The 19571-nt window shown below is 37.2% G+C and overlaps 1 protein-coding gene across 5 annotated transcripts in view; it reads left to right on the top strand.

The window, feature by feature from the left end:
* SPOCK3 (SPARC (osteonectin), cwcv and kazal like domains proteoglycan 3) overlaps nucleotides 1-19571 on the top strand; it is a 416201-nt gene that overhangs the window by 174767 nt on the left and 221863 nt on the right. For 3 of the 5 annotated variants that reach the window (XM_075528013.1, XM_075528011.1, XM_075528009.1), the window contains one exon: nucleotides 16897-16942. The exons of 1 other annotated variant lie outside the window; for it this stretch is intronic. In XM_075528013.1, coding sequence (XP_075384128.1) covers nucleotides 16897-16942 — 46 coding nt within the window. Of the gene's footprint in view, nucleotides 1-16788; nucleotides 16798-16896; nucleotides 16943-19571 lie in introns of all 5 variants that reach the window. One more of the 5 variants, XM_075528010.1, reaches the window with a different exon arrangement.

Here is a 19571-nt window from a genome sequence, read left to right as displayed (position 1 = left end):
AAGGGCTTTTTAACTTCAACTTGCAGAGATTTTGAGAGTTAACAGAAGGATTCTCCCAGTGGCACTATCCTTCTTGCACACTTTATTTTATTTATATGTTTAATCTGGGAGCATCAAAACTCTGAAAAATAAAGGCTCAACAAAGTGTTTTAAATGAGTTCTTTCCGGGTCCCAGCATCCCACCAAGAAAGACGTGTGCTGCTCGTGTAATGAATGTGATACTTGGGACTTGAAGCAGAAAGCTTGTCTCATATCAATGATTTCTTCATATCTAGGCAAAGCCTTACTTGCTTTATCTTGTGATCGAATCACATGTTTATATTTCTGCACAGTGCACTTTCCTTTGTTGTGCAATGTATTGGCTTAACTCTTGCTAGACATTTTCCTACAATTGAGTGAGATATGTAAATGAGGTTGCTACAAGTTATTATGCATCTCAATAGATTGAATGAAGCCACTATAAAACAATATGCATCTCAATAGATTGAAAGAAGCACCATTGTTGTTTTTTATTGTTTGTAATATTTATTTATTTTTAATTATTTTTAAAATTGTATTATTAATTTGGAGCTAATATCTATCACACCATTCCATAGTTCAACTAGTCTCTTTTCAGTTGTGTGTTGTTACTTCTGCAAGTGTTTGTCTTTGTTTTTTTACTTTCCAGCTTTATGGCACCTTGTTCAGAGAATATGTTTTGAATGAACTTTATTTGATCTCTATTTACAGCTGTTGTTTGCGCCTCATAGCTGTAGGTGTGGCATTCACATTCTGAATTGTGGGGTGGGGAGGAGTTGGCTCTTTAGGTTAGAGGAGGATCAGCTAGTAGCTGGAAGCCATGTTGTGTGGAGATGGGGAGGGAGTGAATATGTGGAGCGGGAAGGAGAAATGGGATAGAGTTGCTGGGGAGTAGGTTTTAAGTGGTGGTCTTGATCATAGGAAACTTTCTTTTTAAGTATAGTCATTATTGATGCATTTGAGAAGAGTTTAATAAGAGATATGCTGTTACTTGGTAGGTTTTAGGAGAGTGTGTGTTAGGTGTTTGGGCCAGACCATATAGCCCCTTCCAGCCTCTCAGAAAGATGGCTGATCCACTGGACTTTGCAGTCGCTGCCTTCAGCATTCCAAGGAGCTTCTCTCTCCGGGCAGGATCCACACAGCCCCTTTGCCCTACCTCCCAAGGCCAGAGCTGGACTGTGCAGCCTCTTCCCCCACAGTCCAAGCTGTGAAGGACTCAGACTCTGCAACTGCAGCACCAGGAAGGAAGCCCCCTTCTCCTTATCAGCGCAAGCACCAGAAGCTCTCTTCACCTCATTTGCATATTTCCCTGACCAAACTCCTACAAATATCGCACTGCCCCACCGCAGGCGTGATTTCCCTGACCTAACTCATTGGGTTGCAGAACCTTCCCGGGAGCTCAAGATGCTCCTGTCCCTTTCTCTGCTCTTCCTTCCCTCCAGGAGTTCTTTCCCTCAATAAAATCTTTCTCAACTTCACATTCCTGCCTAAATTCTCTGTTCGGTGCCTCCACTTTTCACCTCCTATTAGGAAGGGGGGGGGGACTTGAAGTCATGGTGCTTGGGGTAGGTGAGGGGTATATTAAGAATATACTGATCAATTATCAATCCTATATTAGGGATCCTCAAACTATGGCCCACAGGCCATATATGACCTGCCGAGGACATTTAGTTTCCTTTTTCCTTTATGAGGCAGACTAAGGGCAAAATTACTCTCTGATTCATTATTTGTGACTTTCTCCAAGTTAGGTGAAATTTGAGGGCAGGAATTCTTGCCTTTTAATGGATTGTGGAAAATGTATTGTGAGGTATGGTTGGCAAGAGGATCCAAAGAAACAAAAGCAAGGCTTTAAATTTAGACAGAGGAGTTCGAATTGAATGCAGGGTAACATGGGGAATAGGGATGTGTTAGGCAGGACTCCCTAGATAAACAAAACCAGGGCACTTATGATTATATACCCACAAAGGGCTAGGTTTATGTGGCAAGAAGGAACACGACAGCTATTTACTCCAAACAACAGAACAGAGGACTCAGCACCGCTCCTTTTCGTGGGTCAGTTAATATCCTGAAGGTCCGTCCTACTCATTCTGGTTGCTGGCCCAAGGTCAAAGAAGAGCAGTTGGCCTGCAGGCAGCAGACACGGGAAGATAGGTTGGCAAAAACAGGAAGATGAGAAATTGAGGTGAAGCAGAGGCCAGTAGAGTAGCAGCAGCAGCATAGATCAGCAGGTCCTGATGAAGCCTCAAGACATAGCGATACCTGGCATGGTGACATGATCCACGGCAATCCACAGGTTGACTCAACCCTCAGGTAGTGCAGAGCAACTAACTCATGAATCAGCAGCTTGCTGATCTGATCACCAGGGAGAAAGAGGAAGAGGCCAGACCCAGGAGCCATTTATCTCAGGAGCCATTTAGCTCCAATTAAGCTGTGACCTGACTGACAGTCTAAACTCCACCCACATGTTCCTATGGGAGCCATGTTGACACAGCAACCCGATTGTCACAAGGGGTTAATGCAAAGCCCTGGGAGAAAACGAAATCACTGGATAAAGAGGATAATCTCAAAGATTAGTTCATGAAATCATTGCAGATCGACATCCCTCATAGAGCCAAGATGCTAGATGGTTGCTTGAGGTTTGTTCGGAAGGTGAGTCATCTGCAGGCTCATGCAGCCACGATCGAGAGCTACAGCCATTATTCAGCATCAGACACAAGTAGGATGAATTTGTAGAGATCTACCTAATAAAAATGTCAGGAACACCAGAGACCTTTTTTTTATCTTCACAACTAATTAATTGTATCCCTTGAGGCATGTTCTCTGGCTTATTTTCTGTCACAAATTGTGGTTTTGTGTGTAGACAATGAATTTCTCACTTTGAGTCTCTCGAATGATTTCAGTAAAGTGAACAATTGGTCTCGATTCATTTGGAAGTATACACTGTTTAATTCATATGACTGGCAGTTAATTTGGCAGGTTATCTGGATACTCGGTTGGCATGTAGACTAGTTTTCCCTTTTGTTTGCACGTCTTTTGTTGTGATGGAATCAAAGGCATCTTATAAGGTAGCCTTTGAATTGCCTGAATGACATCCTGTGACATTCCATTAATCAAGCAAGTCATGGAAGCCAAGTTGTACTCAAAGAGAAGGGGACATTACGTCATTTTGTTATTATCAGGATGCATGTACAAAGAGGATAGCAACTGATGGAGGCCATATTTGCAAATCATATTCTATAGGAACTACAGATTGTCCTGTCTAAAGTTAAGGAATATTAGATACTACATTAAAGATCCTGGAAAATGTTCTTTCTGGCTTCCATATCTTATATGGACATGCTTACACATTTACTTTACCTATTCAGATTATCCATTTGCAACATTATACATTTATTATTTTCTTCTTACCCCAATCATATTTTAACCAGGTTTCTCTTAAAACACTTTTTTTCCAATTCAGAGACCATATGACTTTCATATTAATTTCTGATATTCTTGAAGTCACTATCCAAGTATCAGTTTCTTAGCATCTATTAAATGCAAAATATCTTTATTAGAATGGGTGAAGAAACAATGTCCCTTATATGTCCTTGACTGATAAATAAGATCATATTTTATGCATGTTTGGCTTCAGAAGGAAGGAGCCATTAAAACCTGTTTTCTTGTTCCCAATTTCTTGAGTCACTTTCTCTCCCTGCCTATAATGCATATTTAAAACATCTTGTTATATAATAATGCCTAAGATGACCATTTCTAAAATAAAAATATTTAGTGATTTAGTAGATTGTCATTTTAGGTTATAATAATGGTTATTTTACATTGTATACCTCACTAGCATTAATATTCCATGTAGAGGCCTATTTTTGTCTGAAAATTGAACCAATTGGGTCAGTTCAGTTCCAGACCTGCAGGTTGACTGAGAACCATAATTTGAAGGATTCAGCAGTCTCTGTTCATTCAGGAATCCTGTCGGCATTCAAACAGCAGTGGCATACCTTCCAGCATCCAGCTGCCGCAATATGGACGACAAAATCCCCACAACTGGACCGATATAATAACATAATGTAACTGTTAACATCGTGATAAAAACAGAAAGGTTGAAGTTGCCAAGGGTTTTGTCTTGCTTGGATCCACAATCAATGCTCATGGAAGCAGCAGTCAGGAGATAAAAGACCTGTTGCATTAAGTAAATCTGCTGCATGAGACCTTTTTAGACTACGGTGCACCTGACCCAAGCCATGGTATTTTTCATTGCCTCATATGCATGTGAGAGTTGGACATTGAATAAGGAAGATCAAAAAGCGAATGAACGCATTTGAATTGTAGTGCTGGAGAGAAACACCGAAAGTCCCATGTACTGTTATAGAGGATAGGTCAATCTGGGAAGAAGTGTTGTCAGTCCCTGGAGAAGGATGTCCAGATAGGTAAATTGGAGGGACCTTAAAAAAAGAGGAAGGCCCTCAAGGAGGGGCGGCACCAATTGGCTCAGCCATAGGAACAATTGTAAAAATGGCGCAGGATCGTGCAATGTTTCATTCTGTTGTGCAAATGTTCGGGTTGCTATAGATCATACTACTCAATGGCACCTAATATACATGCACCCGTATGTATATATGTGCACACATGTATGATGTTGAGTTTTGTTTAACGTTTTTCTCACACTCTCCAATATCTTCTAATGTGATCCCTTTCCCAGCAGTTTGTAGTGATGGCTAGGCTCTGTCTAGTTCTTCTGGCCTCAGTATCATGGAGACTGATAAATGTACGGGTTCCTTAGTTCATAATGATTTTCATGCATCTTGTATTTTTATCACTTTTCTTTCTTCTGACACGAATACCTGCACCTTAAATAGCTTATCATGAACTTTTAAGGCTGTGCTTGCTGTTCGCCATAGCAGGTTGTAGGACGTTGTCTTTGGGAAGATATTGTGCATATCGACCCTGGTGTCTGCTGAGGCCCTTGTCCCATGGACGCATTTTCTCCAGGTGCTTAATTATCGCTAAGAGCTTTTTAATAAATGCCCCTCTGGTGTGCTCCAACATCTTCATGCATATATTTGAAGCTAATGTAATGCAACATGTACAAATACCTTCAGTCAAACTAAAAGATATCTGTGGGTATATGTCCACTACCCCATGTGTTCAGTATGCATGTGAACATTATTTACTTCACTTGTCTTTAACTCTTGCATTCTCCCGAATTCTCCTGACACCATCTTTTTTTTTTTTTTCATTTTTGTTTACCAGCTACTCTGTAATGTGCACTTCCTTTCCTTTGAGCAAAGTCTACCCTCTAGTCAGTAGCTTACACTTCCCTCCCAACCCTTGTAACCACCAATATAGAGAAAAAAAACCCTGAATTTTTGGCTTTTTATGAAAAAAACAAAACAAAACCCAAAACTAATTCTTGACGTTTTATGATACTGGTCACATACTATATTGGGATTTTGTGATTAACTAATATCAGTAAACGTAATGCCCTCCTGGTCCATTTACGATATGATGTGTTTCACAGATTTCTGTTTTTTTTAAAACATTGTATTATATTCTATGCATACTTGTACAATAGCTTATTTATCTATTCTTCCATTGATGGTCAATTATTGTATTTGTGTATTTTTGCTATTTTAAAATATGCTGCAATGAATATGAATGTGCATATATTTGTTTATATCATGCCTCTTATTTCTCTAGGATATAAACCAACTAGAGGCATTACTTTCTATTTTTAATCTTTGAGTATGTGCCGCACCTCTATCCACTCAGTCTCACTATCAGTGTACATGGGTTTTAGTCTCTCCATACCATTGCAGCATTTTTATTTTCTGTATTTTTTCATCTTTACTGTTAATGCTTGGGTGAAATGTTGTCTTGTTTTGATTTTCATCTCTCTCAAGGTTTATGATCATGAACAGTTCTTCTTGATTCTTGGCTGAAGTATTGGTGTTTTCAATAAAATGTAAAGATTAGTCTCTTGTCTGATATGTCAATATAATTTTTTTCCTCAGTCTCAGGGTTCTCTATAACTCTTTTGATAAAAATATTTTATGTGAATAAGTCTAATTTTTAGAAGATCCTAGGCATCTAATTTCCCCCCTGCGGTATTCATTTATACTTGCTAGTGTATTTTTCAATAATACTTGATAATGTTTTCATGCTGTGCATTCAATCACAAGTTTATCCTCCTTATTTTATTCATTATCGTTATAGTGCTATGCTTTGCAGTTATGTCTTTGAACCATGATTTTTTTATACAGTGTTAGATGTGAGCCCTCTCCACCCCCCTTCAAATTGGTATCTAATTTCTTTCAGTACCATTTGTATCATTTAGGGAGTGTTAGCCTTTGTCAAAGATGAGCTGTCCAAAGCTGGATGGATTCACTTCTGAGTTGTTCACTATGTCTCATTGGTCCATGTGTCTGTTCTTGTATCAGTAACAGGCTGGTTTAAATAATGTGGCTGTGTAAGTCAATTTTGAGATTGTGCAGTGTAAATCTTTTTATCTATTAGTATTGAATATCTTTCCATTAATGTAGGCCTCTTCATTTCTTTGTAGTATTGTTTTGTAGTTTCTTTCACACGGAGTTTTTATGTTAGGTTGATTCCTAAGTATTTCATCTTTGGAATGGCTATTGTAAATGACAGTGCTTTCCAATTTCCTTTTCCGTGAACCCTGTTATGGTGAAGTATTTTATATATTTTGCTCTTGTACCCTGAAACTTCACTGATGTTTTAATTAGTTCCAATGATATTCTTTCTGAGATTTTGACGTTCTCTATTATAGGTTCATATCATCTATACCTAGAGATAATTTTGCTATTCTTTCCCTTAATTTTCCTTTCTTGGCTCAGAGACTGGCTAAGTCTTACAGATACTGAATAGGAAAGGTAAGAAAGGACATCCTTCTTTGATTTTGTTTGTTAGTTAGTTTTGTTTGTTAGTTTTCTTTTCATTGATTGTAATGCTGGTCCTTGTTTGCTGTACATACCTTAATTATATTGAGGAGCTTCCCTTCTATTCCTGTTTGGTTCATTGTTTTTATTAGGAATAGGTGTTCTACTTTGACAAAAATCTTTTCTGCATCAGTAATTATGATCATGTGGTTCTTTTTCTTTGTTTTATTTATGTGGTGGATTCAATTGTTTATTTATCAATGGTTGAACGGAGAATCAAATATATAAATTGTACTTGTTCAATAGTGCATTGTGATATATTTTATGTTGTTGATTTTATTGACTAAAATTAAAGATCTGTTTTTTATGCAAAATTGGCATTATAAAATAATGGAGGATGATCACACCAAATCATAACTACAGAATAAATACATTGGATAGAGTTTATATTTTTACAATGTTTAGTCTTTTTATCTCTGAGCATCAAATATTCTTCCATATTTGAAGATAATTGCAAAACGTATGATAGCTGTCAAACTACTTAAAATCATGACCTACCAGGTGGCCTAGCATTTATCTGTCAGTATGTTGTATTGTGGTGATGTGTTCGTTGCTCTAATGCTAGAAGCGATGTCACTGGTATTTGAAATGTCAGCAGGGTCACACAAAGTGATAGGTTCCAGACTAAGAACAGACAAAAAAGAGGGACTCGGCTCCATATTTCAAAGGAAGTAGCTGCTGAAAACCTTATATGTAGCTTTAAAATATTGCCAAATACTGAAGGCTTAAAGAATGGAAGCAGACAATTGTCAGAGGTGGTGCTGGAGAACGTCACCTTCATATCTGAGGGCACTTGAAAATTGACTGAAAAGGAGCTGATTTCTCTGAATGGAGTCAGCCAAGGTGACGTGAGTTGAATAAAAGCCATGGGATTGGAACCTCAGAAGCTTCACTCACTCATAGGGTATGACTCAAGATATGGAGAAACACCTGCAAAGATCTTCTACGTATCGAACTTGGAATGTATGAACTATGAGTCTAGGAAAATTGGAAATCATCAATAAGGAAAGTGAACACGTAAATATTGATAACCTAGGCTTTAGTAGTTGAAATGGACTTGTATTGGTCATTTTGAATCAGAAAATCATGTGGTTTACTATACCAGGACTAACAATCAAGAAGAACTGTGTGGCATTCATTGTCACGAAGCCAATGTCGACTCTATCATGATGTACAATGCTTCCTGTGATAGGATTATGTCTATAGGCCTACAAGGAAATTCCATTGTTAAAACTATCATTTAAATTTATGCACCAACCAAAAATCCTAGTGATAAATAAATTGAAGCATTCTACCAACAACTTCAGTCTGAAATTCATAAAACAAGTAATCAAAATGAATTAATCTTAGCGAGTATACTGTAACATTTAGAAAGAAAAAGGGAGGAATAATCAAAATACTGAACACTGCCACCAAGTAAATGCTATCTCATAAGTAACCACAGAGTGGATTTCTGAGATTATAACTCTTGACGGGAATAGAAAGCCCAGTCTTTCTATCTCAGAGTTGTTGAATGTTTTGAACTGCTAACCATGCAGATTGTGGTTCAACATGTAATCACTACGCCACCAGAGTTCCTAGCGGAAGAAATAGTAGTTGGTAAATATGGTTTTAGTGATAGAAACAAAGACGGAAATCGCATTATAGACTTGCAAAACCAATGGCTTTTATAGCAGATACCTTTTTTCAACAACACAATAAGACTATACACATGGACTGCTCCAGCTGGAAAATACAGAAATCCAATGGACTCCATGTGTGGGAAGACACAATAAAGAAGATCAATAATGGCAGCTAAAACCAGATGAGGGATTAACTGTGGACAGAACATCAATTGCTCATATTGTAAGTTCTGGTTAAAGCTGAAGAAAATTAAAAGAAGTCCCAAGAGCCAAACTACAACCTTGAATCTATCCTACGTGAATTTGAATCATCTCCAAGAACATATTAGACACATGGACACTAATGACAGGTGACTTGATGAGTTGTGGGAGGACATCAAGACCCTCATTCATGAAGAAAGCAAAGGGTCATTAAGAATACAGTAAAGAAAGAAAAGATCAATGTGGATGTCAGAAGAGACTGAAACTTGCTCTTATCTATCAGTACGTCTATATACTATATAAGTATATCAGTATATCTTATATATCAGTATGTCTATCAGTATATCTAAAACTGAAAGAACTCAGGAACAAATCAATGGCACCTGTTGCAATCTTACAAGATTCTATGGGGGAAATATTGAATGGTGCAGGAAGCATCAAGAGAAGATGGCAAGAACGCATAGAGTCCCTGTACCCAAAAGAAATATTCAACATTCCATCATGTAAGCAAGAACCAGTGGTGCTGAAGGAAGTACAGGCTGTACCGAGTCCATTAACCAAAAACAAGAGTCCAGCAATTGATGGTATACCCATGGAAATGTTTCAGAAAGCTGAAGAAGATATAGAAGCACTTACCGGTTTATGTCCTGAAAATTTTAAAACAGCTACCTGGCCAACTGACTGGAATTGATCCATATTAGCACCCATTACAAAGAAAGGTGACCCCAAAGAATGCTCAAACTGTGGAAGGTCATCCAACAATAGACACTTGCAGCAGTAATTTGACCTGAGCTTCCAGAGGCTCAGGCTGGATTCAGAAGAGGACATGGAACAAGGGATATCATTACTGATGTTAGATGGGTCTCGGCTGAAGTCAGAGAATATCATAATTATGTTTACTTGTGTTTTATTGGTTCTGCAAAGTCATTCACTTGTGTAGAGCACAGTAATCTATGGATAACTGAGAACGATGGGAATTCAGGAACACTTCATTGTGCTCATGAAGAACATGGATCAAGAGGAAGTTCTGCAAACATAACAAGGGAACATCACATCCTTTGAACTCAGGAGAGGTGTGCATCAGGGTTGTATCCTCTCACCATACTTAATCTCTATGCTCAGCAAAGACTTGGAGAAAGTGGCTTATGTGAAGAAGAACTTGGCGGTAGGATTGATGGAAGGCTTATTAGCATGAGGTATGCACATGACACATCCTTGCTTGCTCAACGTGAGGAGGACTGCAAGCACTTGCTGAGGAAGATCAAGGAGTGCTGTCTTCAGTATCGATTAGTTGATGTAAAGAAACTCGAAATCCTCACAACTGGACCAGTAGGTAATTTATGATCAATGGAGAAAAGGTTGAAGATGTCAAGAATTTTGTCTTACTGTGATCCACAATTAATGCTGTTGGAAGCAATAGGCAAGATCAAAGGATTCATTGCTTTGTTTAAATCTGCAGTACGTACCTTCATTAAAGTGTTGAAGAGCTAGAGTGGCACTTTGAGGAGTATGTTGTGCCTGACAAAAGCCGTACTTGAAATTGAATAAAGAAGACCAAAGAAGAATTGATGAATTTGAATTATAGTAGTGGCAAAGAATATTGAAGTACCATGCTAAAAGCAAAAAAAACAAAACTGTGTTGAAAGAAGTACAGCCAGAGTACCCCTTAGATATGGATGGCTAGATTTCATTTTACATAGTTTGCACATGCTGTTAGTGGAAAGCACTCGCTGGAGAAAGACTTCATGGTTGGTAAAGTGGAGTGAGAGCTAGCAGGAGGAAAGCCCTCAAAGAGATGGCTTGAATAATCGTGAAGAAGATGTCTGCTCCAGGTATGTTGCTATGGGTTGGAACAGCCTAGATGGCACCAAACAACAACAACCACAATGTGGAAGAATTCACAGCAAATATGTTCTGCAATGATAAACTTTCAGTATAGATAGTTAAGTGTACAGTGGAACATATTTATTTATTGTATCTGGGATTTAGGTTTCTAGATTTTTATCATAATATATTTACTAGTTCTTAAATATTTAAAAAATCCTAGCAAATATATATTTTTTTCTTTATTTTGCATACCAGTGATTAGATAAAATTTGAGTTATCTGAAATGATCTTGAAAATATTCCTAAAAAAAGAGAAAATATTACTTATATTTGTGAGGCAAATACCCAAAATATGTATATTTAGAACATGCTCAATTATATCAAATGTATTTTTATTATACATTAAAATTATGCATTCAATAAATGTAAAAGAATATGTTATATATGTAGTAATCCATTGGATTACTTATTCACTCATGTACTACACCAAATACTATCTATGTTGACATGACAGATGTTTTTATATTATACATTCAATAGTCAAGTGAAATTTTGAGGAAATATAATCATATATTTAAGAGGGGACTTCAAAATGTTGTAAAATATTTTCAAAATTATTTTGCACCAAAATAAACTTGTACTAACTTTTTTTTTGAAATTGTAAAATTTTTAAATCATTTTACTAGGGGCTAAATGTACTAACTTTTAACATGTTATAAGTGTACTCTGTAGCAGCATGAATTTTGCTAAAATTGAATCTAGAATAAACAAAGATTTATGATGACATTTTTGTGGAAGAATAGTGAAAATCTTGATGCTTTATGAAACATGTATGGGGACAATTACGCAAAGAAGTCATCCGGTTACAATGTTACAGATGAAGCTCCACAGCAGCATATTATTTTCATCAATTTATGAAAAAAGTAATATTATTCTTGTCCTAATTGAAGAGGATGACATAAAATGGCAAAATACAATAAGGATTCACAACTAAATTCATTCACCTTACACATGATTACTGAAAAATTAAAATTCAGCAACACTCTGCTCCACAGATAGAAAAACAGCTGCAGACCAGAATAGAGCTTTGTTGTTAGGTGCCATGTACTGTGCACCCGCGTGCACAACAGAATGAAAACGTGCACTGTCTTGTGCCGTCTTCCCAATTGTTATCAATTCATCTCCTTGAGGGCCTTCCTCTTTTTCACTGCCCCTCCACTTTACCAAACATGGCGTCCTTCTCCAGGGACTGGTCTCTCCTGACAATATGTCCACCATTTGTAAGATGAAGTCACCATTTTTGCCTCGAATGAACACTCTGGCTTTACATCTTCCAACACAGATTAGTTTGTCCTTTTGGCAGTCCAATGTACTTTCAATATTCTTCCCCAGGACCACAATTCCAATACATCTATTCTTCTAAGGTCTTCCTTATTCATTGTCCAACTTTCACATGCATATGATACAATGGAGAATACTATGATTGGGTCAGGTGCACATTAGTTTTCAAAATGATATCCTTGCTCTTCATCACTTTAAAGAACGCTGGTGCAGTAGATTTGCCTAAAGCAATACGTATTTTGATCTCGACTGTTGCTTCCATGAACATTAATTGTGCATCCAAGTAAAACAAAATCCTTGACAACTTCAACCTTTTCTCCATTTATCATGATATTACCTATTGCTCCAGTTGTAAGGATTTGGGGCTTCCATATATTAAATTTTAATCCATTCGCAAGGCTACAATCCTTGATCTTCATCAGCAGGTGTTCCAAATCTTCCTCGAGTTCAGCAAGCAATGTTGTGTCATAGTATGCCACATGTTCATAAGCCTTCCTCCAATTCTGATACCACATTGTTCTTCATATAATTCAATCTCTCTAATGAGTTCATCAGCATACAGATTAAGTCTGGTAAGAAGATAAAATTTCGGTGCACACCTTTCCTGATCTTAAACAGTATTCCCTAGTTCTGTTTGCACATATGGCTCAAGGTCATCCACAGTTTGTTATGGTCCGCATGATCCAATGCCTTTTCATAGTCAATGAAACGCAAGTGAAAAATGTTCTAATATTCTGTGTCTTGATCCGAGATCCATTGACATCAGCAGTGATATCTCTTGTTCTATGTCTTCCTCTGAGTCTGGTCTGAGCATCTGGCAGTTTTCGGTCAGTGTACTGTTGTAACTCTTGTTGGATGATCTAAAACAAAATTTTACTCATGTGTGATATCTGTGATGGAATTCTATTGGGTCGCCTTTCTTTGGAATGGGGACAAATTGGATACCTTCCAGCACTCACTTGAGTGCTTGCTGTCTCCCCAATGTCAGGGCACCGGCAATTGAGTGCTTCCAGGGCTTCCTCTGCTTGCTGAACCATTTCAGTGGGCATTCCATCAATTTGTGGGCCCTGGGTTCTGACTAAGGCATTCATTACAATGTGAACTTCTTCCTTGCGCACCATTGGTTGCTGCTTATGTGATGTCTCCTGACAAGTTGGACGATTGACTAGTTGAACAGATTTTACAGTGGATAATTTAAATCAGACAACAGAAAAGCATTTCTTAGAAGACTGTAACAGGACGTGACGTGTGACTTTTCCAGTGTAATTCTAAAGACAAAAGGTACCAAAGCAATCACCATTGGGTTGTGTAAGTGGTACAGTTAAAACAAAAAATAGACCAAAAGTAACAAAACTCATGCCAGTAGTTTTTTAGGGATACCCAAAGCATTTTGCTCATTAACATTTCGGAGAATCAAAGAATGTAGATCTGCTTTTATGAGAGTGCTTGGAGATAACGAGGCGAAGTTTGAGCAGAATGCCCAGGAAAGCTTCATTCGAGGTTTCCTTCTCCACAATAATTACCAATATATCCTTACTGTATTTTTTATCAATTTCTGATTGAAGAAGTCTGATACGAGCCATTCTCTATGTTATCTCAGGGGTTTACTATGGGACAGCCAATCATTCGATAGTATGTAAGTTCAGTTTGAAGCGGAAGACAATGAAGCAAGACCCTTAGAGCCGGGTCACGGGGACCGAGCTAAAATGAGGAAGCTTATGGATGAGAGGAAATGTAACAGACAATAGTTGGAGCACAGGTGACCTGGAAGCGCTAGACACTCCTGGGCACCAAGCTTTGTTAGGGGCAGGTTTAAATACCTTTCTGGCACTTGGCCTGCATCTTGGGCCAGGACTACACAAAGGGACAGTTTACAATTCTTTGAGAGGATACAAATGACTATCAATCAAGTTCACAGATAGGAGGGGAGGACAAGGTTGGGAACATGAAGTAAATGATAAGTTTTCAGATGGCTGCGTTCTGCAGCTTTTGCCAAGGAGCAGGAGGAAAAGTGTCCGTTTTATCTCAGGTGGAGGGAAAGCCCAGGCCTGCTTCATCAGCTCCTTGGGATGAGATGTCACCATGCTTCTGCGGAGGATTAGACCAGCTGTCCTGCCTCAAGCTGCATCTGAAATGAGGCATGCGGATGAAAGGGAAAGAAAGAGACATGTACAGAGCATGGGATTGGGAGGACAACTGTCTGATGGACTGAAGTGCTAGGTATATTCAAAGCTTGGTTTTATACTCTTCTTACAAGGGAATGGTTACAAAACAAACATCAAAGAACTTTAAAAAACATTCGGAACCTCTTATCTATGCAAATGTTACTTAACTAGTCACACTTTCTCAACATTTGAATAATAAAAGCACTATATTCTAAGATAAGCACAAGGATATGCAAAGTTCAAAAGAATCTTAAAGAGGTCTTAAATAACTGAGTTATCTCCCAATGTTTTTAGCTGCAAGGTCATCAGAGGCACAGAGGACTAATTAGTCACCCACCAAGAAACACCTGGACTAGCCCACCCACCTCCTACATGCTTCCCAGGTCTTGAGCCATGAAAGGTGGTGGTCCGGTTCCATTTTCCTAAGTAACAAACAGCTTTATCCTCACAGTGACCTAACAGAATGCTCAAATTATATAATAATATAATTATTATCACATCCAAGTAAAAATTTGCTTACTATCATCCAACAAAATTTGCAGCAATATATTGAAGGAAGCTGCCGGAGATTCAGGCTGAATTCAGACCAGACTGTGGGACATGGGGTATCAGATGGGTTTTGTTTACTTGTGTGGAACATAATAAATTATGTACAGCCTTGAAGAAAATGGGAACACAGAAGACTACATTGTGTTCATGTTGAACCTGTACATGGATCGAGGGGCAATTGTGAAAACAGAACAAGGGAATAATACTGCATGGCTTAAAATCAGGAAAGGTCTGCATCAGGGTTGCGCCCTCTCACCATACGTATTGGATTTGTACACTGATCAAGTAAACATTATCTGAATTATATGGATTACATGAAGAAGAATATGGCATCAGGATTAGAGGAAGGCTTGTTTACAGCCTGCAGTGTGCATATGACAAAATCTTGCTTGCTGTGAGGAAGACTCAAAGCACTTGTTGATGAACATCAAGGATGGTGGACTTCCATGTAGAATTAGAACTTATTGTAAAGACTGAAGTGCTCACAACTGGACCGGTAGGTAACATCATGATAAGTGGGGGAAATGCTCATGGAAGCAGCAGTCATGAGTTCAATGGACCCATTGCAGAAGAAAATGTTCTAGAACTGACCATGGTGATAATTGTACAACACTTCTTGATATGATTGAATTATTGAATTTTATGACATATGGTTGAAGTTGTAATAAAACTGAGGGGGGGGGGACACCTAGCATTGGGTCTATCTGCTGCCTATGACCTCTGCATTGTTGAAAATCAACTATTTTACTTCGATGACTAAGGTGTGCCTGACCCAAGGCGGGATATTTTCACTCACACAATATGGATGGGAAAGTTGAGCATTGAATAACGAAAACCAAAGAAGTATCTATGGTGTTAGTTGGAGGGACTATGAGCTGCTAGAAGAACTGACAGGTCTTTTCTAGAAAAGTGTTCACAGTACTCCTTTGAGGCAAGAGTAATGTGTACTTTTGGACATGTTGTTAGGAGAGACTAATCATTCGAGAAGGACATTATGCTTGATAAGATAATGAGGCAGAAAAAGGAAGACCTTCAGTAAGATGTGATTGATGCAGTGTCTGCAACAAAGGTCTAAAACCTAAGAACTCTTGCGAGGCTGGCACAGGACCGGGCAGTATTTTATTCTGTTGTACATTGGGTCTGTATGAGTTGGAACAAGATGTGAGGCATCTAACAGTAATAAGACTAAGAAGTTTTCGTGGCACTGTTGGGTAAATGTTGCACTTTCCATCCAAAAGTTCGGTAGTTCAAACCCACCAGTCACTGCATGTAAGGAAGATGAGGTGTCTGTTCCTGTAAAGAGTTACCTCAGAAAACCAACCAAGGGCTGCTATGCTTGCCTGATATTAGTGATTAAGGATATGGACCCAAACATCTTACATCAAGGGGCAATATGCCACTGTTATGACAGGCCACTTTACGGAAAACTGCATATTAATATCAACAGTAAAAATTGGTATAGATGAAGTAATGTATAAGATTTTTAGAGTAATCAAAGCATTAGATAAAATAGACAGTCAATTTTGGATTTAAATAATTTTCAGTCTAAATAATACCAATTTTTTTGTATAGTAGTCATAGTCACTTAAGTGTGTGGTAAATATATTGGTTTGAAATTTTTTCATATAGATGATTTAAATGTGAGATAGGATTTAACGATGTGTGCACTTCAGTTTAAGACCCCAATTGCATTTTGATCAAATCTTTAGGTATTCAATTAACATGCAGATTATTTGCGTAAAATACTTTCATACTATACAGGTTATTGCAGAATCATTTGGTATTTTCTCTGTTTTATTAATGGTTCTAATTACTATTATACTAGTGGGAAATGAACCCATATAATTGGAAATGGGTAAGATTTTATAGCATATTAACTTCGGGTAATTAACTGTATGTTATAGTAAACATTGAATTGCAATTGAAAGTATTAAATTAAAATGTTGAAGGGGCAATTTAAAATAGTTAAATCGCTATAGTAAACATTGATGTGCAAGGAAAGACACACATTTAATGGGAGACATTACTAGAATATGTAAGCACTGTGTTCTCTTTTGATAACTATTCTTTTTCTCTTCTTTCTTATTTTTATAATTTGCTGCTGCCATTGCAGGAAGTAGAGGTTCGTATACAGCTTCTATATTTCATATTTTACTTTATAATTTACACATTTATACTGTATCGATAACACGCATCTAATTTACATTATTTTCCCCTTTAGGATGATTATTTCCGCACTTGGAGTCCAGGCAAACCCTTCAATCAGGGTGAGAATTTAATTATTTTAAAATAATTTACATAAGTTTCCATCTAATATACTTTTGTCTGATCAAATTTTGAGATTCTAAATCAGATAGGTTGCATAATTTTTTATTAAAAGAACAAGTACTTTTACAGTGCAACCCAGGAGAGCCAAACCTGAATGGACTCCAGGCTTGTTTCATGTCTTGCTAGCTTTTTGTCTTTGGCTAGGTGAAATCTTATAACTTCTCTATAAAATGGGAAGTATTCGTGTTTGCCTTCTGTTGCAGATTTCTACTATGACAATATATTTAGTAATAGAGTCAATTAAATATCATGATAATGACTATATATATATATATATATATATATATATATATATATATATATATATATATATATATATCTTGGATCACAGATCAATGCTTTAGAAATTTCCAGGACCTATGTTTTTATGAGTTGCTGCAGGTCCCTTCAGCAAGTTTTCAAATGCATTCATGTGCATTACTGGGAATATTTTGTCTGTGCAAAACGTCACAACTAATGACTTTGCTGCTGCTTTTGGAGTTATACGTACCTTAATTTAAAAGCAGCAAATTTGCAATCAGTCTCTGAGTTTCACAAGATCGAAAGGAGGAACAAAAAGCACATTTGCGCAGTGCACAGAATTAGAATTCTCGCTCTATACAACTGCAGACTAGTTAGCTTCCTTCAAGAAGGAAGAGCAGCTGCCTGGGTCACTGGGTGTGTTAATACTGCAACTGCTTCTGTAAGTGCAGTGAGAATGGAAATAGAAAACTCACTGTGATGATAATTATGTAAATAAGTTAACAGTCGGGCTCATTAACTTCTACAATATTAGACCCAGAAAAATCTTGCTCTTAAAGTTTGAATCACACAAATTTCTAGTTTGCATAACCTCCGTGAACCTTACCCACGACATTCCATGCAGCGGCATCATTTATCACTGTTGCTGCACCGACTCATGGGGACCTTAAGACTAATACAGTGGGATGTTCCTTTGCCCTGTCCCGTTTCATGGTAGTCGCTACTTTAGAACCACTCAGAAATTATGTTTGCTAAAGTATTGAGGCATGCTGTTCTACAGGGGAATTTGAATGTATTTTCCTTAGTCTTCAAATATGTGGACTTTAGATTTATTATATAATATTAAACCAGAGCCTTATCGATAATGAGAGTCTAACGGGATGAATCTAGAAGCTGACTTTACTCTGGAATCTGAAATTAAATTAATGTGGAATCACCGAAAGGCAGTTCAGCTTTAAATTTTTCTTTCTAATAAATCACTATTCTTATATTCTATTGTGTTTATTAATAAAATCCACAGTTTAAAATGTTCTCCCATGTACATGTAAAATATGAATATAATATGAATATAACATTTTACTTAAAAATGTAAAAAAAAACACCTCCTCGCTAAAACAAAATAAAAATAAACCAGAATGCTGTGGAGCCAATCACAGCTTATCCTAGCATGTGGGACAAAGTAGACTAGCCAATCAGGGCTTATCCCAACATGTGGCCAAAGTAGACTAGCTCCACAGGATCCTGAGGCTGTAATCTCTTGACAGAAGCAAACTGCCTCATCTTTCTTCCTGAGAGGTGCTGGTGGGTTTGAACTTTAAACCTTCCAGTTAGCAGGTAAATATTTCACCAAGTTCACCAGTAGGATTTCAAAAACAGTTAGGGATGCTTATCAAAAAAGAATGAATGAATCTACAGTAGCCACTTAATGCTGACACTTTATTCTGCATAACTTTTAAAAACTGTTTTTTATGAAATGAAAGCAGGGATTCATGGACTAGTTTCTAACACATAGTCATTATTAAAGGAACCCTGGTGTTAGAGTGGTTTTGTTTGAGCTGCTAATCAAAAGATCACTGGTTCAAAACCGCCAGCTGATCCAAGGGAGAAAGAGGGCTTTCTACTCCTGTAAGCTCAGAGGGCATGTTATATTTTGTCATATAGGGTCACTATGAGTCGGCATTGACTTAATGACAGTGGGTTTTTTTTTTCTTTTTGGCTAGCCATTATTTGTGGAAAATATATTGTGAATAAAAATTGAATAAATTATTTAGAGATAAAGAATTAAAATATGTCTGATATGTGTCTGATATTCATGAAAATAAAGAGCATATTCTATTGCTCTGACTTGATGCTAGTCATTAGAATTAAAGTCCTGTGTTTCTTATAAATAAGGATGAGACTTACTAAAGTAAGATTCGTTAAATGATGGCTGTAAATACTGAACATATTCCTTTATATGTGTGTAAAAATCTGAGGCAGAAATAAACACTGACTATATATTTTGATTTGCATTAAAAAATATAGTACATAATTATTATAAACATAAATAAGTTTTAAAATAATATTTTATATAAATAAATATAATTCCTTGTGTATATATATATATATACACACACACAATTGTCATATATATGTGTAGACATTGTGTTGGATAAATATATTTGCTTAAGCAGCATCTGTCTTGATTCACACATTTAATTTATGCAAAAAACCCCAAGCAATGAAAAACCACCATCTCCTACACCTAGTCCACGGTACCCTAATAAATTGCTTTCACTCAGCTCTCAAAGTGGTTATGTGGATGCTATCTGGTGATGAGGTTTTTGT

The sequence above is a fragment of the Tenrec ecaudatus genome, chromosome 12, assembly GCF_050624435.1.
Source record: "Tenrec ecaudatus isolate mTenEca1 chromosome 12, mTenEca1.hap1, whole genome shotgun sequence".
NCBI classification, from domain to species: Eukaryota; Metazoa; Chordata; class Mammalia; order Afrosoricida; family Tenrecidae; genus Tenrec; species Tenrec ecaudatus.
Note: the sequence above shows the minus strand (reverse complement) of the source record. Positions and strands in the feature narration are given on the sequence as shown.